Source organism: Scyliorhinus canicula, chromosome 12 (genome assembly GCF_902713615.1).
Source record: "Scyliorhinus canicula chromosome 12, sScyCan1.1, whole genome shotgun sequence".
Lineage (NCBI taxonomy): Eukaryota > Metazoa > Chordata > Chondrichthyes > Carcharhiniformes > Scyliorhinidae > Scyliorhinus > Scyliorhinus canicula.
In genome coordinates this window covers 30,517,602-30,537,514 of record NC_052157.1, presented here as the reverse complement: position 1 = coordinate 30,537,514, position 19,913 = coordinate 30,517,602, and the positions used below count along the sequence as shown (strand labels likewise).

The window sequence follows — 19,913 nt, the reverse complement described above, 5'->3', positions numbered from 1 at the left end:
ATGCCACCGGAACAAATATGAAGTAATAAAAGGTTCATTATCATGGTTACTTTTTTTAAACAAAAAATACAAGACCGTGTAAACTGCAATATTTTAAAGTTAATGTTCAATTATTTGCATACACAATCTCAAACCTAAGCACCCTCTTATTCCTTGTTGAATAAATAATCATCAAAATACTTACAACCATATGCTGCCGTAAAGAATCCAAGACATTGAAGTGAATGTTGCACTTTGGACAAGCCCTTGGGAATGGTACCCCATTTTTAATATTACTTTGCGATCCTGTAAAAATAATTTCATTGTTTAAGTACCAACCTAAAATGAAATGCTCAGCTGGTCCAGGTCCTCAATGACTACAAGGGGAACAGTGGAATCTACATGCTTTACTCTGATCATCCGCCTTCTCAATTATTCAAACATATTTGCAGAAAAATAACGATGCATGCAAGTCTCCACTTCAGTGCACAGCACATTTACTGCCTCATTCCTCTAACTAGATCTAAATCAATCATATAGCCCAGAAATGTTAACTTCACTTCATATTTGTTTTTACTCTTGTTCTTAGCCACAATGAATAATTGTGCTGTAACATGCACGCTTTGATGATTAACAAAAGGAGAAATTAAAATGAGAAAAAGATCTTGCCAGTGTCCTGATGATGTCCTAATGATGTCCTAACATTATATTGACTTATTGTTCATTGCATAATTGCTGAATGTTGCTGGTACAAAATGCTTGCTACATTTTTCTATAACAAGTCACTATACCTCAATAATAATTCATTGTGTTAAGTTCCTGAGAAATATTGATGTAAAACGTGGTAATAAAAATAATTTGACACTGGGAAAGAAGCAGACATGGAGGCATTTGCCTCCCTGCTAGCCGAGAGGAGGATTTTGCAGAGTTGGTGGGACTCGGAACTGCCAAAGGTTGGGACTTGGGTGCTGGATCCAGCTGAATTCCTCCACTTGGAAAAGATTAAGTTCACCATTAGAGGGATGGACGAGGAGTTCTTTGTGAGGATGGAAGCTGTTCATCGACTTCTTCAAGGTGTACTAAAAGTTTGGGGGGGGGGGGGGGGTGTCCCTTTTCTTTGGGGGAAGGGGAGGGTTGAGGGATATATTGGTTGAAATTGGGTTACGTGGGATTGTATACAATTTGTGTTTAACATGTTTTATTATTATTTGAGATGCTATTATTGAGATATATTACATGAGATGGAGCAGCACGGTAGCACAAGCGGATAGCACTGTGGCTTCACAGTGCCAAGGTCCCAGGTTTCGATTCCCCGCTGTGTCACTGTCTGTGCGGAGTCTGCACATTCTCCCTGTGTCTGTGGGTTTCCTCCGGCTTCCTCCCACAGTCCAAAGACGTGCAAGTTAGGTGGATTGGCCATGATAAATTGCCCTTAGTGACCAAAAAGGTTAGGAGGGGTTACTGGGATAGGGTAGAAGTGAGGGCTTAAGTGGGTCGGTGCAGACTCGATGGGCCCAATGGCCTCCTCTGCACTGTATGTTCTATGTATTACATCACGGTCGTTTATTATGCCTCTGATTGATTTTTTGTCTCTATTCATATTTGATATACCTCCAATAAATTATGTTTAAAAAAATAATAATTTTACTATAGTATTGGTATATAAACGTGATCAGTGATGGTTTTTCAGATTTGAATTTTTCCATCAATAATATTGTTTCTTTCAGGCCAGGTCTTACAAATATAGTTCTCTGCAGAAAAGCAAAAAGTGAAACTCTTGTTTACTTACTTCTAGTTCAATTTTCAAGCATTTTAATACTCCACATAAAAGCAAATACCTGGCAAATCAACATGTTGAGCAACAGCGAATAAAGCTGACATTCTTTCAAGCAACATGCATGGCAGAGCTGCTGACTAAAATTAAAACTAAACTTCAATATTGCCTTATTAACTACAAGCTAATGTCACAGGGTGCTGCAAGCATCTTCAGTGTGTGTGTGTGTGTGTGTGTGGGGGGGGGGGGGGGGGGGGGTTTGGTGGTGGAGAGGAGAGAACCTGACAATCACAATGAAGAAAACATCTGGAGACTCCACACATCTATTCTCAAAGGAAGTCCGGTTATCCATTTCAATTTCATGTTTGCTCTTGAAAATGGAAAAAAGTCATCAAGGGCAGATACAAAGCTATGTTTGGTTCTATACAATAACTTACAACACATTGGTCCTGTGAGAATGAAATGTCGTTGATCTCTGAACAAGGTTTGGTGCCAGCACTTGCTGATTAAAGATAAACTAAAACCAAAAAGTTCCATCACAGGAGCCTTTTTTGGAACAGGAAATCCCACTGCTGATGAAATATGTTTGATCTTCATTCAGAGATACAGGTACTTAAAATATAATGTTGCCTACATCTTATAGAACCGTGGACAGGTTGATGACTGGTATCACGCAATCATTGTTAACTATAATTTAGGCAGGCAAGAATATATAAACAAGTCTCATTTTAAGTGATCACTGCTGCTATGTCCAAAATTGAATTGGCTTTTTCTACTGAGTTGTGTAATATCTCAGTTAATTTCATCTATTAGAAATCGGAAGTATAAAAGCATATGTGGTTGACAACAAATCATGCAAGTAATGAAACAGGAGCCATTTTACACCTTTACTCCTCTATAACTACCACCATAACCATTTATGCTCTTCAACTGTTTGTCTAGCTTGCCCTTGAATGCCCCTCTCCTCCTTTGTGTGAGGAAAAACATATAAATTTAAGTTGAATGTTAAAAAGGTAAAAATAGTTTGTTTCATTTAGGTTTTGTTTATGAACCTTGGTGCCTCCCTGTGACTAAAAGCTTTCAGGTCTTTCATTGAAATGTATATAAACATTTTTAATGAGGTCTCGCAACCCCTGAAGTTAAAGAGATGGGTTAAAATGGATTAAAAGTTCAGTGCGGGGAAAAAAGAGAAAATAAAAAAGGTTTACTGTTGCTTAGCGACATTGATCCAGTCAGACTGATACAGAAAAGACAGGAGAGAAGGAGTTCAGTGTGTGTGCCAGAGAGAGGGAGAGATAAAAAATCAGAGATCTGCAGCTCTAAGCAGGAGACCTGAAAGGCTAATATGACAGTAAACTGAATACTCAGTTATGGGACTCGGGAAAGTGATCAGTCTAGACGAGCTGCGACTGGAAGACTGAGTTTAGAATGTGTTAGTGTGTGCCTCAGGCTGAGATACGAGTTGGGTGAGGAGCATAATTTGGACGCTCAGGAATCCATTGGAAGAAAACAATTTTCAACCGTACCTGTTTCAGGCGTGAAGCCTTTATGTCAAGCTAGTGGTAACTCTTAACTGGTTTGTGTGTCTGTAAAGATGTTACGAGGGTAATGGTTTAGTGGAAATTTGAATCATCTTATGTTTCTATTGAGATCTTTTCAAACCTTTTGTCTGATGTAATGCAGTTCACTTTCTTTGTTTCAAGAACTATTTTATTATTTGTATTAAAAATTCTTCAGCAGACTCCTGTGAATTGATGCAGCAACTTTCTTCCAGTTTCTTGGGGGGAGGAGAAGAAGAGAGAGAGAGAGAGAGAGAGAGAGAGAGAGAGAGAGAGAGAGAGAGATGAGAGAGAGAGAGAGAGAGAGGAGAGAGGAGAGAGAGAGAGAGGAGAGAGAGAGAGGAAGACGACCTCTGGAAAGATGTGCAGGTTAGGTGGATTTGCCATGCTAAATTGCCCCTTAATGCCCAACAGTTAGGTGGAGTTACGAGGATGGGTGAGGTGTGAGCCCAGGTGGGGTGCTCTTTCAGACGGCCAGCGCAGACTTGATGGGTCAAATGACCTCCTTCCACACTGTTGGAATCGATGATTCTATGAAATGATGCTTGGATAATAGGACAATGAGCTTCTGGGAGGTACTCTCTCCGACCCCTCAACTTCATCTCTGCTTGCTCCCATAGAAGTCTCTCAATGTGTTACATCGTTCCGAATGTATCTGCTTTATTTCGGTCAGTCATAAGCCTTGGAGTCTCCTTGGTCTCATTGGAGTCAATGGGGAGGTTTGACCTGTTCAGGGATGCTATGAGAGCATCATGAAAGCCTTTCTAATAAAAGCAAAATACTGCGAATGCTGTAAATCTGAAATAAAAACAGAAAATCCTGGATAAAACCAACAGGTCTGGCAGCATGTGGAGATATGTAATAGGTCATATAGATATTAAACGTTAACTCTGTTTCTCTCTCCACAGATGCTGCCAGATCAACGAGTTTAACCAGTATTTCTGTTGTTATTCCTATGACTACTTATGTATACCACAAGTGAATAATAAATTCTCTTCCACACGGAGCAGTTGAGGCTGGGTCATCGAACACATTCAAGGCTGCATCTTTGCTGCTCCTACTGCTGCAATCAAATGTTTGATCGACAAGGGAGTGAAGGGTTATGGGGCACAGGTAGCCAAGTGGAGCTCTAGGTTCATCCATGATTTTATCAAATGGTGGAGCAGGCTCGAAGGGCAAATAATCTACTTCTGCCCCAATTCTTGTGATCGTATTAAAATTGCTGCACACTGGGTTTAATAGGTCCTGGCTGAGCTACAATATTCCCCATTGGGAAACAAGCTATTACACCTTTAGCCTCCATCAACAATCCATGCCACTCTTAGCAAAAATATCAATCCCTCTCCCCAGGCACTATTCACAACCTGTGTCCATTTGATCCTGAGCAGAACATTCAACCACATAATCTCTCCATTATAAAGATCACCTATTGACACCCTGTAACAACATCATTCACCTCCACCCTGCTTCACTTCATCTGCTGATACTTAAATCCACGGTTTTAGCCATCTCCAAAAAAATTATTCCAATGTTCACCTGGCCAAACTTATGTTCTTTACCCTCATCCAAAGCTCCACTGCCCATCATCCCTTCGCAAACTGACCGGCAATGATTGTCCAACAGTTCAAATAATCCTCATTTTTAAACCTTTTCACAGCTCAATACCTCCTCCAGCCCATACAACCCTTGCTGAAAATAAATCAAATCAAATCCTGCCATATTGCCAGCCTTACATATTTACTGTCCATCAATATGAATATTCAGCTGCAATTATTACAGGAGTTCTTGAAGTGGTTGACAATTTTGCAAAGGAAACCCAGCAGTTTGCTAATAGAAGTAAATATCATAAAACAGTCTCAAGTGCCAACTTAAGAAATAATGGAATTAATATTAACCACAAGGAAAACGGAGTTCTGACTCCAACAATGGTGTGATAGAAATGGAAGTACCTTGAGCTGAACCTTGCAGAATTGAGAGGATGCAAGGGTGAAGGAAGTTCATCTGAGGTTCAGAGATGAATGACCATTCGTATCCAGGCATTCCCAATTTACCAGTGATGGATTTGCACAAAGTTTTCTTCTATAATAAGTAGCTGAAATTAATGAAAAAATACCTTTTGATGCACTGTTATATGATGACACCACTGCAGGACAGCCGGTTGAAGACGATGATAAAATCGATGGACTGCTTCCAGATCCAACATCAATGCTTTTTGATTTTCTTGAAGAAATTGTTATCTCACAGATTGCTGGCGCTTGTTACTGGCATTTGTGCTCTGGGCTGCATTTGCTAAGACAAAGAAAATAAATGATTTCATTATAGCTGTTTAAAATATATTAAAAGTTTCAAATACATCAAGTTTGTAATGAAAAATATTACTTAACATTACCATAACATTTTTATACCATTAATGAACTGCATTACATGCCCTGTTCACGTTAGGAAATGGTAAGCTTTCTAACAATTACTAAGAGGAACAAAGTTTGTTGGGGTTTGTAGGGAGAAAGAGGAATTATTACACTTAGTATTTTCTCAAGTTCATACAGAAGAACCATCTTCTCCTTGATATGAAACATTTATATTGTTAGACATGTGAAAACAGCTCAAACTTTCCTGAATGGAGGATTGCATGAGACAGAACCAACTACCAAGATTAACATCTCTGCTATTCCTACTGTTGATTTTAGTTTCCATTTGGGGGTAAGCCTGCCAACCTGAATCAAGTTGAAATTTGGTAGCAGAGTTGGCATTCAGGAGTACCAGCATTGGTACCCTTCACTCTCCGCACCAGCAGCTATCCAGAGAGACCCCCCCCACTCAAACTGTTACATTGGCATCCGTGTTGAAAAGGCACAAATATGAAAGAGGATGTATCGAACCTGACCAATTATCACTATACAGTAGTACCCTCCTCCCAATGATCAGCAAAGTGATAAGTCATCAATATTGTCAAGCAGCAGTATCTAATCACCAATAACATGTTTTCCAATACTTGGATTGGGTTTGCTTAACCACAACTCCCCAGGCCTGAACATAGCTTTGATCCAGGAATGGAGACAAGGCCGGAACATCAGAGTGAGAGTAAGAAAACTTGAGGTCAATAGGAAATAATAGGAAAACCAACGAGTAGCAGGAATCACAACTGAACATAGGCTATGCTTTAGCTAATCATCCCCTCAGCCAGCACTGCAGCAACGCCTTAGTACAGTGTCCTCAGCCTAATCATCTTTAACTGCTTCTTAAGTTAGCATGTGGTGCAGTCACACGTCAGGATTTTTAAAAACTACTTTTCCACAGAAAGGATTTGGAAAAAGAATTACATCTTAATGTTGATCTGTGGAGATGCTGGTGCTGGATTGAGGTGGGCACAATAAGAAGTCTCACAACACCAGGTTAAAGCTTAACAGGTTTATTTGAAATCACAAACTTTCAGGATGCTGCTCTGCCATCAGCACTCAAGGCAACCACAGCATTGTCATCAAACCAACAGACAGAGGATGAGCCACCGTCACACTGAACAAAACGGACTACTGCAAAAAACTGTACCGACAACTGAACAACCAGGAACACTACAGAGAGTTACTCTCCGATCTGATCAAAGTACACCCCCCCACCTCAACAAACTGATCAACGGTTTTGATTCAGGCCGCCAGAGCATGCTACATGCTCTCATCCCCTCCCTGCGTTGTAAATCTCTACTGCCTCTCGAAGATACACAAAGCCAACACACCCAGCCGTCCCATCATACCAGGCAACGGGACCCTGTGTGAGAACCTCACTAGCTACAGAGAGGGCATCTTGAAATCCATCGTACCAGGAACCCCTAGCTTCTGTTGCGATACTATGGACTTTTTACAGAAACTCAACACCCATGGACCAGGTCACAATGGACGTCTCGGCACTCCACACTAGCATCTGCCACGATGATGGCATTGCTGCAACAGCCTCAGTACTCAACACCGACAACTGCCAATCTCCAGGTGCAATCGTACAACTCATCCGCTTCATCCTCGACCACGTCTCCATCTTTGACAACCAGGTCTTCATCCACACACACGGAACAGCCATGGGGACCAAGTTTGCACCTAAATATGCTAACATCTTCATGCACAAGTTCGAGCAAGACCTCTTCATCACATGGCTCCTTCAACGTTCAACCAACGCTATGCACTAGATTTTCTTCCTTTGGACTCACGGCGACGAATCACTGAAACACTACACGATGACATCAACATGTTCCATCAAACTTCCTATGGACTACTCTCCAGGATCGATTACATTCTTGACACATCTCCATCAAGGACGGACACCTTAGCATTTGACTCTACCACAAGTTCATAGATAACCTCATGATGCTCCACTTCTCCAGCTTCCACCTGAAACACGTTAAAGAAACCATCCCCGACAGACAAGCTCTCCGTATACACAGGATCTGCTCGGAAAAGGAGGAACACGACAGACACCTATAGACGCTGAAAGACTCCTTCATAAGAACGGGATATGGTGCTCGACTCCTCAAAATCGACAGTTCCAATGCAACACAGCGAAAAGCCGCACCGACCTCCTCAGAAGACAAACATGGGACGTGACCGTCAGAGTACCCATCGTGGTCCAGTACTTCCTGACACCTTTTTCGGAGACTTCAATGTGTCATCGATGACTATGAACAACTCGCCAATGCCATCCCCACACCTCCACTACTTGCCTTCAAACAACCACCTAACCTGAAACAGACCATTGTCCGCAGCAAAATACCTAGCCTTCAGGAAAACAGCGACCACGACACCACACAACCCTGCCACGGCAACCACTGTTGACATCAACATGGTCACTACTATCACACGTAAGAACACCACCCAAAAGGTACATGGTACACACTCATGCGACTCGGCCAACTCTGTCGACCTCATACGCTGCAGGAAAGGATGTCCTGAGGCTTGGTACATTGACAAGACCATGCAGATACAATGACAACAGATGAATGGACACTGCGCAACAATCGCCAGGAAGGTCACCAGAGAATCGGCGTCATTGGCGCTGGCACGGTTGCCGCCGGTTAACGCGGCACCCCCCCGGCGATTCTTCCCGCGCGATGGGCCGAGTGCCTGCGAGTTAGGCCAAGATCCGCCGGTGCCGTTCTCATATGTTGCACAGCGGGGCCTCCACGGTGGCCTGGCCCGCAATCGGGTTCTACCGATCGGCAGGCAGGCTTATCCTAGTAGGGGCCTCTGTTCCTCCGTGCCAGGCCCCAGTAGGTCTCCGCCATGCTGCGTCGGGGCCAGCGCCGGCTGTTGCGCGCATGCGTGGAACCGTGGCACCTGTCCTGACGCCCGTATCGGTGGCTGGAGCAGCATGAGGCTCTCCAGTGTCGTGCTGGCCACCTGTGCGGCGCAGGATCGCTGATCCTAGGGGCCTGTTGACGCCGTTGTAAAATGCTCCGGCTTTTACAACAGCGTCAACACTTAGCCCCAGGATCAGGAAATCCGGCCCAGGGTGAAGCATTTGGAGTGCAGTGTTACACAGCAGAGAAGAAGCATGAAGAGATCAGTTCAGTCCATAAGAAGGCCATTAAGGAGTCTCGTAACAGCAGGGAAGAAGCTGTTTTTGAATCTGTTAGATGAAAGATGATTCAAACTAATTAATAATTCAAATCAATATATACTGTGTAAAGCTGAAAGTAACTTCAGCCTTTGCACATGCACAGTGAAACATGAGATTTGGAAATTACTGTTAATGACACCCTGCTTCTCCACAGGGTACATTGTTGCAAGTTTTGGTGATGTAATGAACACACAATTGATGATTTGACATAAACCTCATCTCTTTACACACTATTCTTGATTTGAAAACTATTGAAAATGTTAAACCTTGGTGAAAGAAATTTAACTCCGATTTTAGTAGCATACTAAGTATATATCACTGAACAACTACTGACCCTGAAATAAAACCAGGCATGAAATGTCATTCCCTTCGAACAGCATGTAAATTTCAATAATTGTTAAAATGACAATTGTATTTCAATATGAAAGAAAATGCATTTTCTTCATTTCTATCTTAATCCCATGTTTACAGCTCAATCTGTAAAATGTTAAAATAAATTATAATCCATGTTTTTTACTTTTTAGTGTGTAGTCTGTGAGAACGGTTAATGACATAACCATTTCTGGACAACACATCCCATGAGAGAGCACCGGATTCACAAGTCACATTAGAACAGGAGAAGTCGACTTCCGGTTGCAGCGATGCGGAGCTAAGCCGCACGTTCGGTAGCTCACGGTATTTTTGAACTTTTGGGCTCTTTTAAGGGCCCGCAGCAGTGCTGGTTGGACTTTTTCCCTGGTGGGAACACATCCACTGTGCTCATCTGCCGGTGGATGGACTTGACCAGGAGCGGGGTGGTCACAAAATCGGTTTTGGAGCAGAGAAAGGTGCGAGGCAGGAAAAACAAGATGGCGGCAGTTGGGGAACCGGCAGCGTGGCAGCAGTGGGCGCAGGAGCTGCTCCATCGCTGCTTCAGAGAGCTGAAAGCTGAGATCCTGGAGCCGTTTAAGGCCTCGCTGGACAAGCTCATGGCGACTCAGGCGGCTCAGGGTGCAGAGATCCGGGAGCTACAGCAAAAGGCCTCGGAGAGCGAGGACGAACTCCTGGGCCTGGCAGTGAAGTTGGAGGCGCATCACAAGAAATGCCTGGCAAGGATGGAGGAAATGGAGAACCGCTCCCGTTGGAAGAGCCTGCGGATTTTGGGCCTCCCGAGGGGCTGGAAGGTTCGGTTTTGGGGGCCTATTGTGGTTGTGATGCTGAATTCGTTTAAAGGGCGCGAGGTCGTTCCAAGGACCCTTGGAGCTGGAGGGGGCCCATCGAGTGCTGTTGAGGAAGCGCAGGCCGAACGAGCCGCCTAGGGCGGTGCTGGTCCGTTTTCACCGCTTCGTTGACCGTGAGTGTGTGCTGAGATGGGCGAAGAAGGAAAGGAGCAGCAAGTGGGAGAATGCAGAGATCAGGATCTATCAGGACTGGAGCGCGGAGGTGGCGAAGAGAAGGGCTGGTTTCAATCGGGCGAAGGGAGTGCTTCACAGGAAAGGGGTGAAGTTTGGCCTGTTACAGCCGGCTCGCCTCTGGGTCACTTACAAGGACCGCCAGCTCTACTTTGACTCCCCGGAGGAGGTCTGGGCCTTTGTCCAGACAGAGAAGTTGGACTCGAACAGAGGACTGGGGGGCTGGGGAATAATGTACATAGTCCGGAGGCTCTGTCCTCCTTGGTATCCTTTCGTTTTTATTGGCTGTGTTTGATGTTGCCTTTTCGCTGTTCTGCTTTTTCGGGCTGTTATTTATTTATTGGGGTGCTTTTTAGTTTTTTCCACTGGTGGAGGGTTGGGGAGCTGTTCGCGGTCCCGCTGGGTCAGTGCCCATCTTTTTCCCGCGTGTGGGGTCGGGGAGGCGGGGCTTGGGATGGAAGCGCAGGCTTTCTTCCCGCGCTGGAGAAGGGGGAGGGGCCGGCACTGGGAGGGGGGATTGGTGGTTGTGTTGCATCGGTGGGGAGGGTCGTCGGGATGGCGGGAGCAGCTGGGGTCAGCTGACTTACGGAAGTACAATGTTACGCAGCTGGGGGGGGGGGGGGGGGGGGGGAAGAGAGAGAAAGAGTGGGGGGGGGGGGGGGTGTACCGGGTTGCTGCTGCAGGGGCCGGAGGGAAACGGCTGGTGAAGGGGGAGGCTGGGGTCTGCCACCGTGGGGAACAGGCCTGGGGGGGTTCTCTGGGCGCGTGGTGAGCCGAGGGAGAGCTATGGCTGACCGGCGCAGAGGGAAGGGGAAGACCCCCCAGATTCGGCTGGTCACGTGGAAAGTGAGGGGGCTGAATGGAACGGTGAAGCGGTCCCGGGTCCTGGCACACCTGAAGGGGCTGGGAGCGGATGTAGCTATGCTCCAGGAGACGCACCTTAAGGTGGCGGATCAGGTGAGGCTGAGAAGAGGCTGGGTGGGGCAGGTGTTTCACTCGGGGCTTGATGCGAAGAATCGAGGGGTGGCGATCTTAGTTGGCAAGAGCTTGTCGTTTGTTGTGTCGAATGTGGTGGCGGACAGTGCAGGTAGATACGTAATGGTGAGTGGTAGACTCCAGGGTGAGCGGGTGGTTCTGGTCAACGTGTACGCCCCCAACTGGGACGATGCGGGCTTCATGCAGTGAATGTTGAGCCGGAACCCGGACCTGGAGACGGGGGGGGGGGGTTTGATCTTGGGAGGGGACTTTAATACGGTGTTGGATCCGGCTCTGGATCGTTCGAAGTCTAGGACGGGTAAGAGGCCAGCGGCGGCCTCGGTGCTGAGGGGGTTCATGGATCAGATGGGAGGGGTAGACCCTTGGAGGTGTTTGAAGCCGGGGAGTAGGGAGTTCTCCTTTTTCTTCCATGTCCACAAGGCTTATTCCCAGATTGACTTTTTTGTTCTCAGCAGGGCTCTAATCCCGAGAGTGGTGGGGGTGGAGTATTCGGCGATAGCCATATCTGACCATGCTCTGCATTTGGTGGACCTGGAGCTGGGGGAGGGGAAGGATCAGCGCCCGCTGTGGAGGTTAGATGTGGGGCTTCTGGCAGAGGAGGAAGTATGTGGGCGGGACCGTAGGGGTATAGAGGGGTATTTGGAAGCCAACGATAATGGGGAGGTGCAAGTTGGGGTGGTTTGGGAAGCTTTGAAGGCAGTGGTTCGAGGGGAGCTGATATCCATTCGGGCGTACAGGGAGAGGGGGAAGAAGGTTGAGAGGGAGAGGCTGGTGGAAGAAATGGTAAGGGTGGACATGAGGTATGCAGATGTCCCGGAGGAGGGGCTTTTGAGGAAGCGTCGCAGGCTCCAAGCGGAGTTTGATATACTGGCCACCTGGAAGGCGGAGGCGCAGTGGAGGAGGGCGCAGGGGGCGGTATATGAGTATGGGGAGAAGGCAAGTCGGATGCTGGCCCACCAGCTCCGGAAGCGGGAGGCAGCGAGAGAGATAGGGGGAGTCACAGATGCAGGAGGGGAGGGAACTTGGTGCTGGGTGGCAGGGACATTAATGGGGTGTTCAGATCCTTTTACGAGCGGCTGTACCGGGCGGTGCCTCCTAGGTAGGTGGGCGGGATGGACCGCTTTCTGGATAGGCTGGAGTTCCCAAGAGTAGAGGATGAGTGGGTGGAGGATCTGGGGGCCCCAATCAAGTTGGAGGATCTGATGGAGGCGCTAGGGAGCATGCAGACAGGGAAAGCACCGGGACCTGACGGGTTCCCGGTGGAGTTTTACAAGTTTTCAGATCTGCTGAGCCCGCTGCTTGTGAGGACCTTGAATGAGGCGAGGGAAGGGGGGGCTCTGCCCCGACGATGTCTAGAGCAATAATTTCACTTATCCTGAAGCGGGATAAGGATCCCCTCCAGTGTGGGTCTTCCAGGCTGATTTTGCTCCTCAACGTGGATGCAAAGTTGTTGGCGAAGGCATTGTCCAGAAGGGTGTAAGATGTGGTCCCGATGGTTATCCATGAGGACCAAACGAGGTTTGTGAAGGGGAGGCAGCTGAATGTCAATGTACGGCGGCTTCTTAATGTTATGATGATGGCGTCGGCGGCTGGGGAGGCGGAAATAGTAGCATCGTTGGATGCGGAGAAAGCTTTTGACAGGGTGGAGTGGAGCTACCTCTGGGAAGTGCTGAGGAGGTTTGGGTTTGGTGAGGGATTCATCAGCTGGGTGAGGTTGCTGTACAGCTCCCCGGTGGCGAGTGTGGTGATAAATGGGAGGAGGTCGGAGGACTTTCGGCTTTCCCGGGGGACGAGGCAGGGGTGCCCCTTGTCTCCCCTGCTCTTCACGTTAGCAATTGAGCCCTTGGCCATGGCGCTGAGGGATTCGAAGAACTGGAGGGGGATTGTGGGGGGGGGGGGGGGTTGTACGCAGATGATTTACTGTTGTACATCGCGGATCCGGCGGGGGGGATGCCAGAGGTGTTGAAGATACTTGGGGAGTTTGGGGACTTCGGGCTACAAGCTCAACGTGGGGAAAAGTGAGCTGTTTGTGCTTCACCTGGGGGACCAGGAGAGGGAGATAGGAGAGCTCCTGTTGAAGAGGGCGGAGAGGGAGCATGCAGTCGGGGAAGGCGCCGGGGCCGTACGGGTTTACGGCGGAATTTTGCAAAAGGTATGTGGACCTGTTGGGCCCCCTGTTGGTCCGGACCTTTAACAAGGCAAGGGAGGGGGGGTGGCTTTGCCCCAAACTACGTCACAGGCGCTGATTTCCTTGATCCTGAAGCAGGACAAGGACCCCCTGCAGTGCGGGTCATATAGGCCGATTTCGCTGCTAAATGCCGACGCTAAGCTGCTGGCAAAGATCCTAGCCACAAGAATAGAGGATTGCGTGCCCGGGGTCATTCATGAGGACCAGACGGGGTTTGTCAAGGGAAGGCAGTTGAATACGAACGTGCGAAGGCTCCTCAATGTCATTATGATGCCGGCCGTGGAAGGGGAGGCGGAGATAGTGGTGGCATTGGATGCGGAGAAGGCCTTTGATAGGGTTGAGTGGGAGTACCTGTGGGAGGTTTTGGAGAGGTTTGGGTTTGGGGAGGGGTTTATCCGGTGGGCGAGGCTGCTCTACAAGGCCCCGATGGCGAGTGCAGCCACAAATAGGAGGAGGTCGGAGTACTTTCGGTTGTACCGGGGAATGAGACAGGGGTGCCCCCTGTCTCCCTTGCTCTTCGTGTTGGCGATTGAGCCCCTGGCCATGGCGCTGAGGGAGTCAGGGAACTGGAGGGGCCTGGTGCGGGGTGGGGAGGAGCATAGAGTGTCACTTTATGTGGACGACTTGTTGCTGTATGTGGCGGACCCGGTGGGGGGGGATGCCGGAGGTGATGAGGATTCTTAGTGAATTCGGGGGTTTCTCTGGGTATAAGTTGAATCTGGGCAAAAGCGAGTTGTTTGTGGTGCATCCGGGGGATCAGGAGGGGGGGATTGGTAGGCTCCCACTGAAGCAGGCAGGGAAGAGCTTCAGGTACCTAGGTGTCCAGGTGGCTGGGAGCTGGGGGGCCCTGCACAAGCTCAACCTCACAAGGTTGGTGGAGCAGGAGTTCAAAAGGTGGGATATGTTACCGCTGTCACTGGCGGGGAGGGTGCAGTCCGTTAAGATGACGGTGCTCCCGAGGTTTTTGTTCCTGTTCCAGTGCCTCCCCATCCTTATCCCGAAGGCCTTTTTTAGGAGGGTCAACAGGAGTATCACGGGATTTGTGTGGGCGCATGGGACTCCGAAGGTGAGAAGAGTGTTCCTGGAACGGGGCAGGGATGGGGGGGGGGGCTGGCGTTGCCCAACCTCTGTGGGTACAATTGGGCTGCCAACGCAGCGATGGTGCGTAAGTGGGTAATGGACGAGGAAGGGGAAGCATGGAAGAGGATGGAGGTGGCGTCATGTGTGGGCACGAGCCTGGAGGCGCTGGTAACGGCACCGTTGCCGCTCCCTCCAACGAGGTATACCACAAGCCCGGTGGTGGCGGCTACCCTCAAAATGTGGGGGCAATGGAGACGGCATAGGGGAGAAGTGGGGGGCTTTGGAGGCCCCGATACGGGGGAACCATCGGTTTGTCCCAGGGAGCATTGATGGCGGATTTCTGGGCTGGCACAGGGTAGGGGTTAGGAGGTTGAGGGACCTGTGTGTGGGGGGGAGGTTCGCGAGCTTGGCGGAGTTAGAGGGGAAGTTTGGGCTCCCCCCCAGGGAACATGTTTAGGTACATGCAGGTGAGGGCGTTTGCCAGGCAGCAGGTGGAGGGGTTCCCCTTGCTGCCCCCACGTGGGGTGCGGGACAGGGTGCTCTCGTGGGTGTGGGTTGGAGGAGGGAGGATTTCGGACATATACCGGGTGATGCAGGAGGTAGACGAGGCCCCGGTGGAGGAACTGAAGGGGAAGTGGGAAGAGGAGCTGGGTGAAGAGATTGAGGAGGGGACGTGGGCGGATGCCCCGGAGAGAGTGAATTCCTCCTCTTCCTGTGCGAGGCTTAGCCTCTTACAGTTCAAGGTGCTGCATAGGGCCCACATGACTGGGACAAGGATGAGTAGGTTTTTCGGGGGCGAAGACAGGTGTGTTAGGTGCTCGGGGGGGCCCAGCGAACCACGTCCATATGTTTTGGGCATGCCCAGCGCTGGGGGAATTTTGGAAGGGGGTAGCAAGGATGGTGTCGAGGGTGGTAGGATCCAGGGTCAAGCCAGGCTGGGGACTCGCAATCTTTAGGGTTCCAGTGGAGCCGGGAGTTCAGGAGGCGAAAGAGGCCGGTGTTCTGGCCTTTGCGTCCCTAGTAGCCCGGCGGAGGATCTTGCTCCAATGGAAGGATGCGAGGCCCCCAAGCGTGGAGGCCTGGATCAATGATATGGCGGGGTTCATTAAATTGGAGAAGGTGAAATTTGCCCTGAGGGGATCAGTACAGGGGTTCTTTAGGCGGTGGCAGCCTTTGCTGGACTTCCTGGCGGAACGGTAGGGAAATAGGCCGGCAGCAGCAGCAACCAGGTGGGGGGGGCGGGGGGTCTGGTTCGGTGGGAGGGAGAACTGTGTACATGGGTTTGTGGGATGTGGCGGGTATTATTTATTTCCCTTTTGTTGTTTGGGTGTTCTTTTTTTTTCTCTTTTGTTTGTAGTTGCGTTTGAAGGTGGGTGGGTGTTGTTCTTGGGGTGTTACCGCGGTTGTTTTGTTACTATAGTTGAGATGTTTATATTTTGTAAAAAAAAGAAGAGGGCGGAGGGGAGCTTTAGATATCTTGGGGTCCAAATGGCCAAGAGCTGGGGGGCCCTGCATAGGCTAAACTTTTCGAGGGTGGTGGAACAGATGGAGGAGTTCAGGAGGTGGGACGCGCTGCCACTCTCTTTGGCGGGCAGGGTCCAGGCGGTTAAGATGACGGTGCTCCCGAGGTTTTTGTTTCTTTTCCAGTGCCTCCCCATATTGATTCCGAAGGCTTTTTTCAAGAGGGTGATTAAGAGTATTCTGGGGTGCGTGTGGGCACAGAAGACCCCGAGAGTGAAGAGGGTATTCCTGGAGCGAAGAAGGGAGGCAGGCGGTTTGGCGCTGCCCACCTGTGTGGGTATTACTGGGCTGCGAATGTGGCAATGATTCGTAGGTGGGTCATGGAGGGGGAGGGTGCCGCATGGAAGAGGCTGGAGGTGGCGTCCTGTGTGGGTACGAGTTTGGGGGCATTGGTGACGGCCCCGCTTCCACTCCCCCCGGCAAGATATTCCACGAGTTCAGTAGTGGTGGCGTCCCTCAAAACTTGGGGGCAGTGGAGGCGGCACAGGGGTGAAGTGAAGGCCTCAGTGTGGGCCCCGATACGAGGCAATCACCGGTTTGCACCAGGGAGAATGGATGGTGGGTTTTTTGAGTTAGCACAGGGCAGGCACCAGGCGGATTTGGAACCTTTTCCTCGATGGGAAGTTTGCGACTTTAGAGGAGTTGGAGGGGAAGTAGGGCCTCCCCCCGGGAATGCTTTCAGATATATGCAGATTAGGGCGTTTGTTAAGCGGCAGGTGGCGGAGTTCCCGCTGCCGCCGCCTAGGGGGGTGCAGAGGATAGGGTGCTCTCGGGGACGTGGGTCGGTGAGGGGGGGGACAGGTGCGGGAGGTGTTCATGAGGCCCGGCGAACCACACCCACATGTTTTGGGCATGTGGTACACTGGCCGTTGCGTCTCTCGTAGCCCGGCGTAGGATTCTCTTACAGTGGAGGGACGCGAAGCCCCCGAGCCCGGAGGCCTGGATCAATGACATGGCCGGGTTCATCAGGCTGGAAAAGATTAAGTTTGCCCTGAGGGGGTCGGTACAAGGGTTCTTCCGGCGGTGGCAGTCTTTTCTCGATTTCCTGGCAGAGGGATAGAGGGTGTGGTCAGTCTCAGCAGCAACCGGGGGCGGGGGGGGGGGGTCGGGGTTTGTTTTTGCAACGGTGCGTTTGCTAGTTTTTTTTCTTTCTTGTATTGTTATTAGTTATTAATTTATTACTTTGTATTGGGGGGGGATTTCTTTCTCTGTTTCTGTTTAGTTTTATACCTTGTTTACTTTAACTGTTGGGAGAAAATTTGATGTTGAAAAATTTGAATACAAATTTTTTTTTTTTTTTTTTAAACGGGGAAGTCAACATTCTAGCTTTTTATAGGCAGTTTCTTCTAGAAATCAGCAGCAAGCAACCTTTTTTAGGCACCAACCACAAAATACAGACCAATATCTTCCGAGTTTCAGATAAAGTCATGTACCTCCCTGACTTGGGCAAAAATCACGACTGTTTCTGCTTCCAAATCTTGGAATTCTCTACCTAACACCATTGTTTGATTTGATTTATTGTCACATGTACTGAAGTACAGTGAAAAGTATTTTTCTGTGGCAGAGGGAACGTACACAGTACGTTAATAGTAGACAAAGAATAAACAGAGAACATTGACAAATGGTACATCAACAAGCAGTGATTGGTTACAGTGCGGAACAAGGGGCCAAACATAGCAAATACATGAGCAAGAGCATCATAGGGTGTCGTGAATAGTGTTCTTACAGGGAACAGATCAGTCCGAGGGGGAGTCGTTGAGGAGTCTTGTAGCTGTGGGGAAGAAGCTGTTCCCATGTCTGGACGTGCAGGTCTTCAGACTTCTGTACCTTCTGCCTGATGGAAGGGTCTGGAAGAAGGCAATGCCTGGGTGGGAGGGGCCTCTGATAATACTGTCTGCCTTCCTGAGGCAGCAGGAGGTGTATGCAGAATCAATGTGGGGGTGGCAAGCTTGTGTGATGCGTTGGGCTGTTTCACAATTCAGTTTCTTGCGATCTTGGACCTAGCAGTTGCCATACCAGGCTGTGATACAGCCGGACAGGGTGCTCTCTATCGCACATCTGTAGAAGTTTGAGAGTCGATGCAGACATGCCAAATTTCTTTAGCTTCCGTAGGAAGTAGAGACGGTTCTTGGGCTTTCTTGACTGTTGCATCAAAGTGAGTGGACCAGGACAGATTGTTGGTTTGGTGACCCCCAGGAAAAAGCTATCAGTGCCACCCGCCCCAACAGCCCTGGACACACCCATACCCACTATTACAGCCTCGGAGGTAAGAGATGCCTTCCTGAAAGTGAATCCGCGGAATGCGACGGGCCCCGTGCGTGTCCCTGGGTGAGCACTCAGAGCCTGCGGGTGTATTCGCAGATATCTTCACCACCTCACTCATCCGCTCGGAGGTCCCCACCTCCTTCAAGAAGACCACCATAATACCAGTACCTAAGAAAAACAAGGTAGCCTGCCTCAACGACTACCGACCAGTGGCCCCGATGCCTGTTATCATGAAGTGCTTCGAGCGGCTAGTCATGAGTCGGATCCCTGCCAGCCTCCCAGACGGTCTCGATCCACTGCAGTTTGCCTTTCACCACAAACGGTCCACAGCAGATGCTATCTCCCTGGTTCTACAATCAACACTCGAACATCTCGACAACAGGGCACCTATGTAAGACTACTGTTCATCAACTACAGCTTCGCCTTCAACACAATTATCCCAACAAGACTAATAACCAAACTCTGCAATCTTGGACTTGACCCCTCCTGTGCAACTGGATCCTCGACTTGTGAGAGCATTACCATGACCATTTCAGAAGAACCGCAAGTATTTTCTCAGAGCAACTAGGATGGACAATCAAAAAAGGTGGCCCTCGTTATCAACCATAGCAACTTGAACCATAATTTGCAAGCTGGGAACAGCCCCAAATCCATAGCTGACTGATGCACGTGTCTTTAAGATGGTATAGCCATCTGACCCTATAAAGACCGAGACCTTTGCAAATGGAGCTCTCCACTTTTGTAGCCAGGTAACTGCAAGACTGTCAATGCAATGGTTGCTGGCTTCTTGACAACCAATCTTTACACTGCAATCAATTCCAGCATATTCCTTTCACACCTTCTGATCACACTTCAACTTTGTTGTCAACTTCTCATCTTCACATTCTGATCGAGACAATGGATTCCTGTTCACAATTCCCCTTGTTGTTATACCATCAGATACCAATGTTTCAGTCACTGCATTCCAACCCAAAGTCTCCTATCATTTAATCTTGACGTCTCTCTCCCTGCCTTCAAAACTTACACTCTTTTTGCCTCTTCCTTCAATTCCTCGACTTCCTGCTATGTCTACTTCATTTGCAAAGTACTCAGACATTCATCTGTAAATGTTCCTATATCCTGATGTTCCAATACACATCATTGGAAGTTTTGAAAAACTAGTCATAAAGAAAATTCCTCCAATTCTGAACATGATAGATTGGGCTCTGAAAGCATCATTTTTTTTTTAAAATCAGCTTTTTTAGTCATTTCGGGCAAGGTACACAACACTAAATTAGAAACTGGAGAGGTGGTTGCAAATTGCTAACTGATTTAGTTTGGTTTTGCAAATGGGAAGAAATAGAAATTCAAATTTGTAACTGATAATTAATTATTGCAGATAAAAAAGTTGAATGCAAGTGTCCAGTGGATGGAAATTAATCAACATGGGGACTCTCAGAAAGTGATCTCATCTAATAGCACACAATTTGTTGAAGAAATTTAAATAGCTAATAGAAAATCCAAAGTAACCAGAAGACCATGAGAAACAATAGTGAGGCTTTACAGGACATTGATTGGGT

The 19,913-nt window shown here is 48.6% G+C and overlaps 1 protein-coding gene across 1 annotated transcript in view; it reads right to left on the bottom strand.

Annotated features, from left to right (window-relative positions):
- LOC119974514 (zinc finger protein 280D-like) overlaps positions 1–19,913 on the bottom strand; it is a 168,215-nt gene that overhangs the window by 57,958 nt on the left and 90,344 nt on the right. Inside the window, 3 exon segments of the mRNA XM_038813454.1 lie at positions 185–285; positions 5,426–5,566; positions 5,569–5,601. Coding sequence (XP_038669382.1) covers positions 185–285; positions 5,426–5,566; positions 5,569–5,601 — 275 coding nt within the window.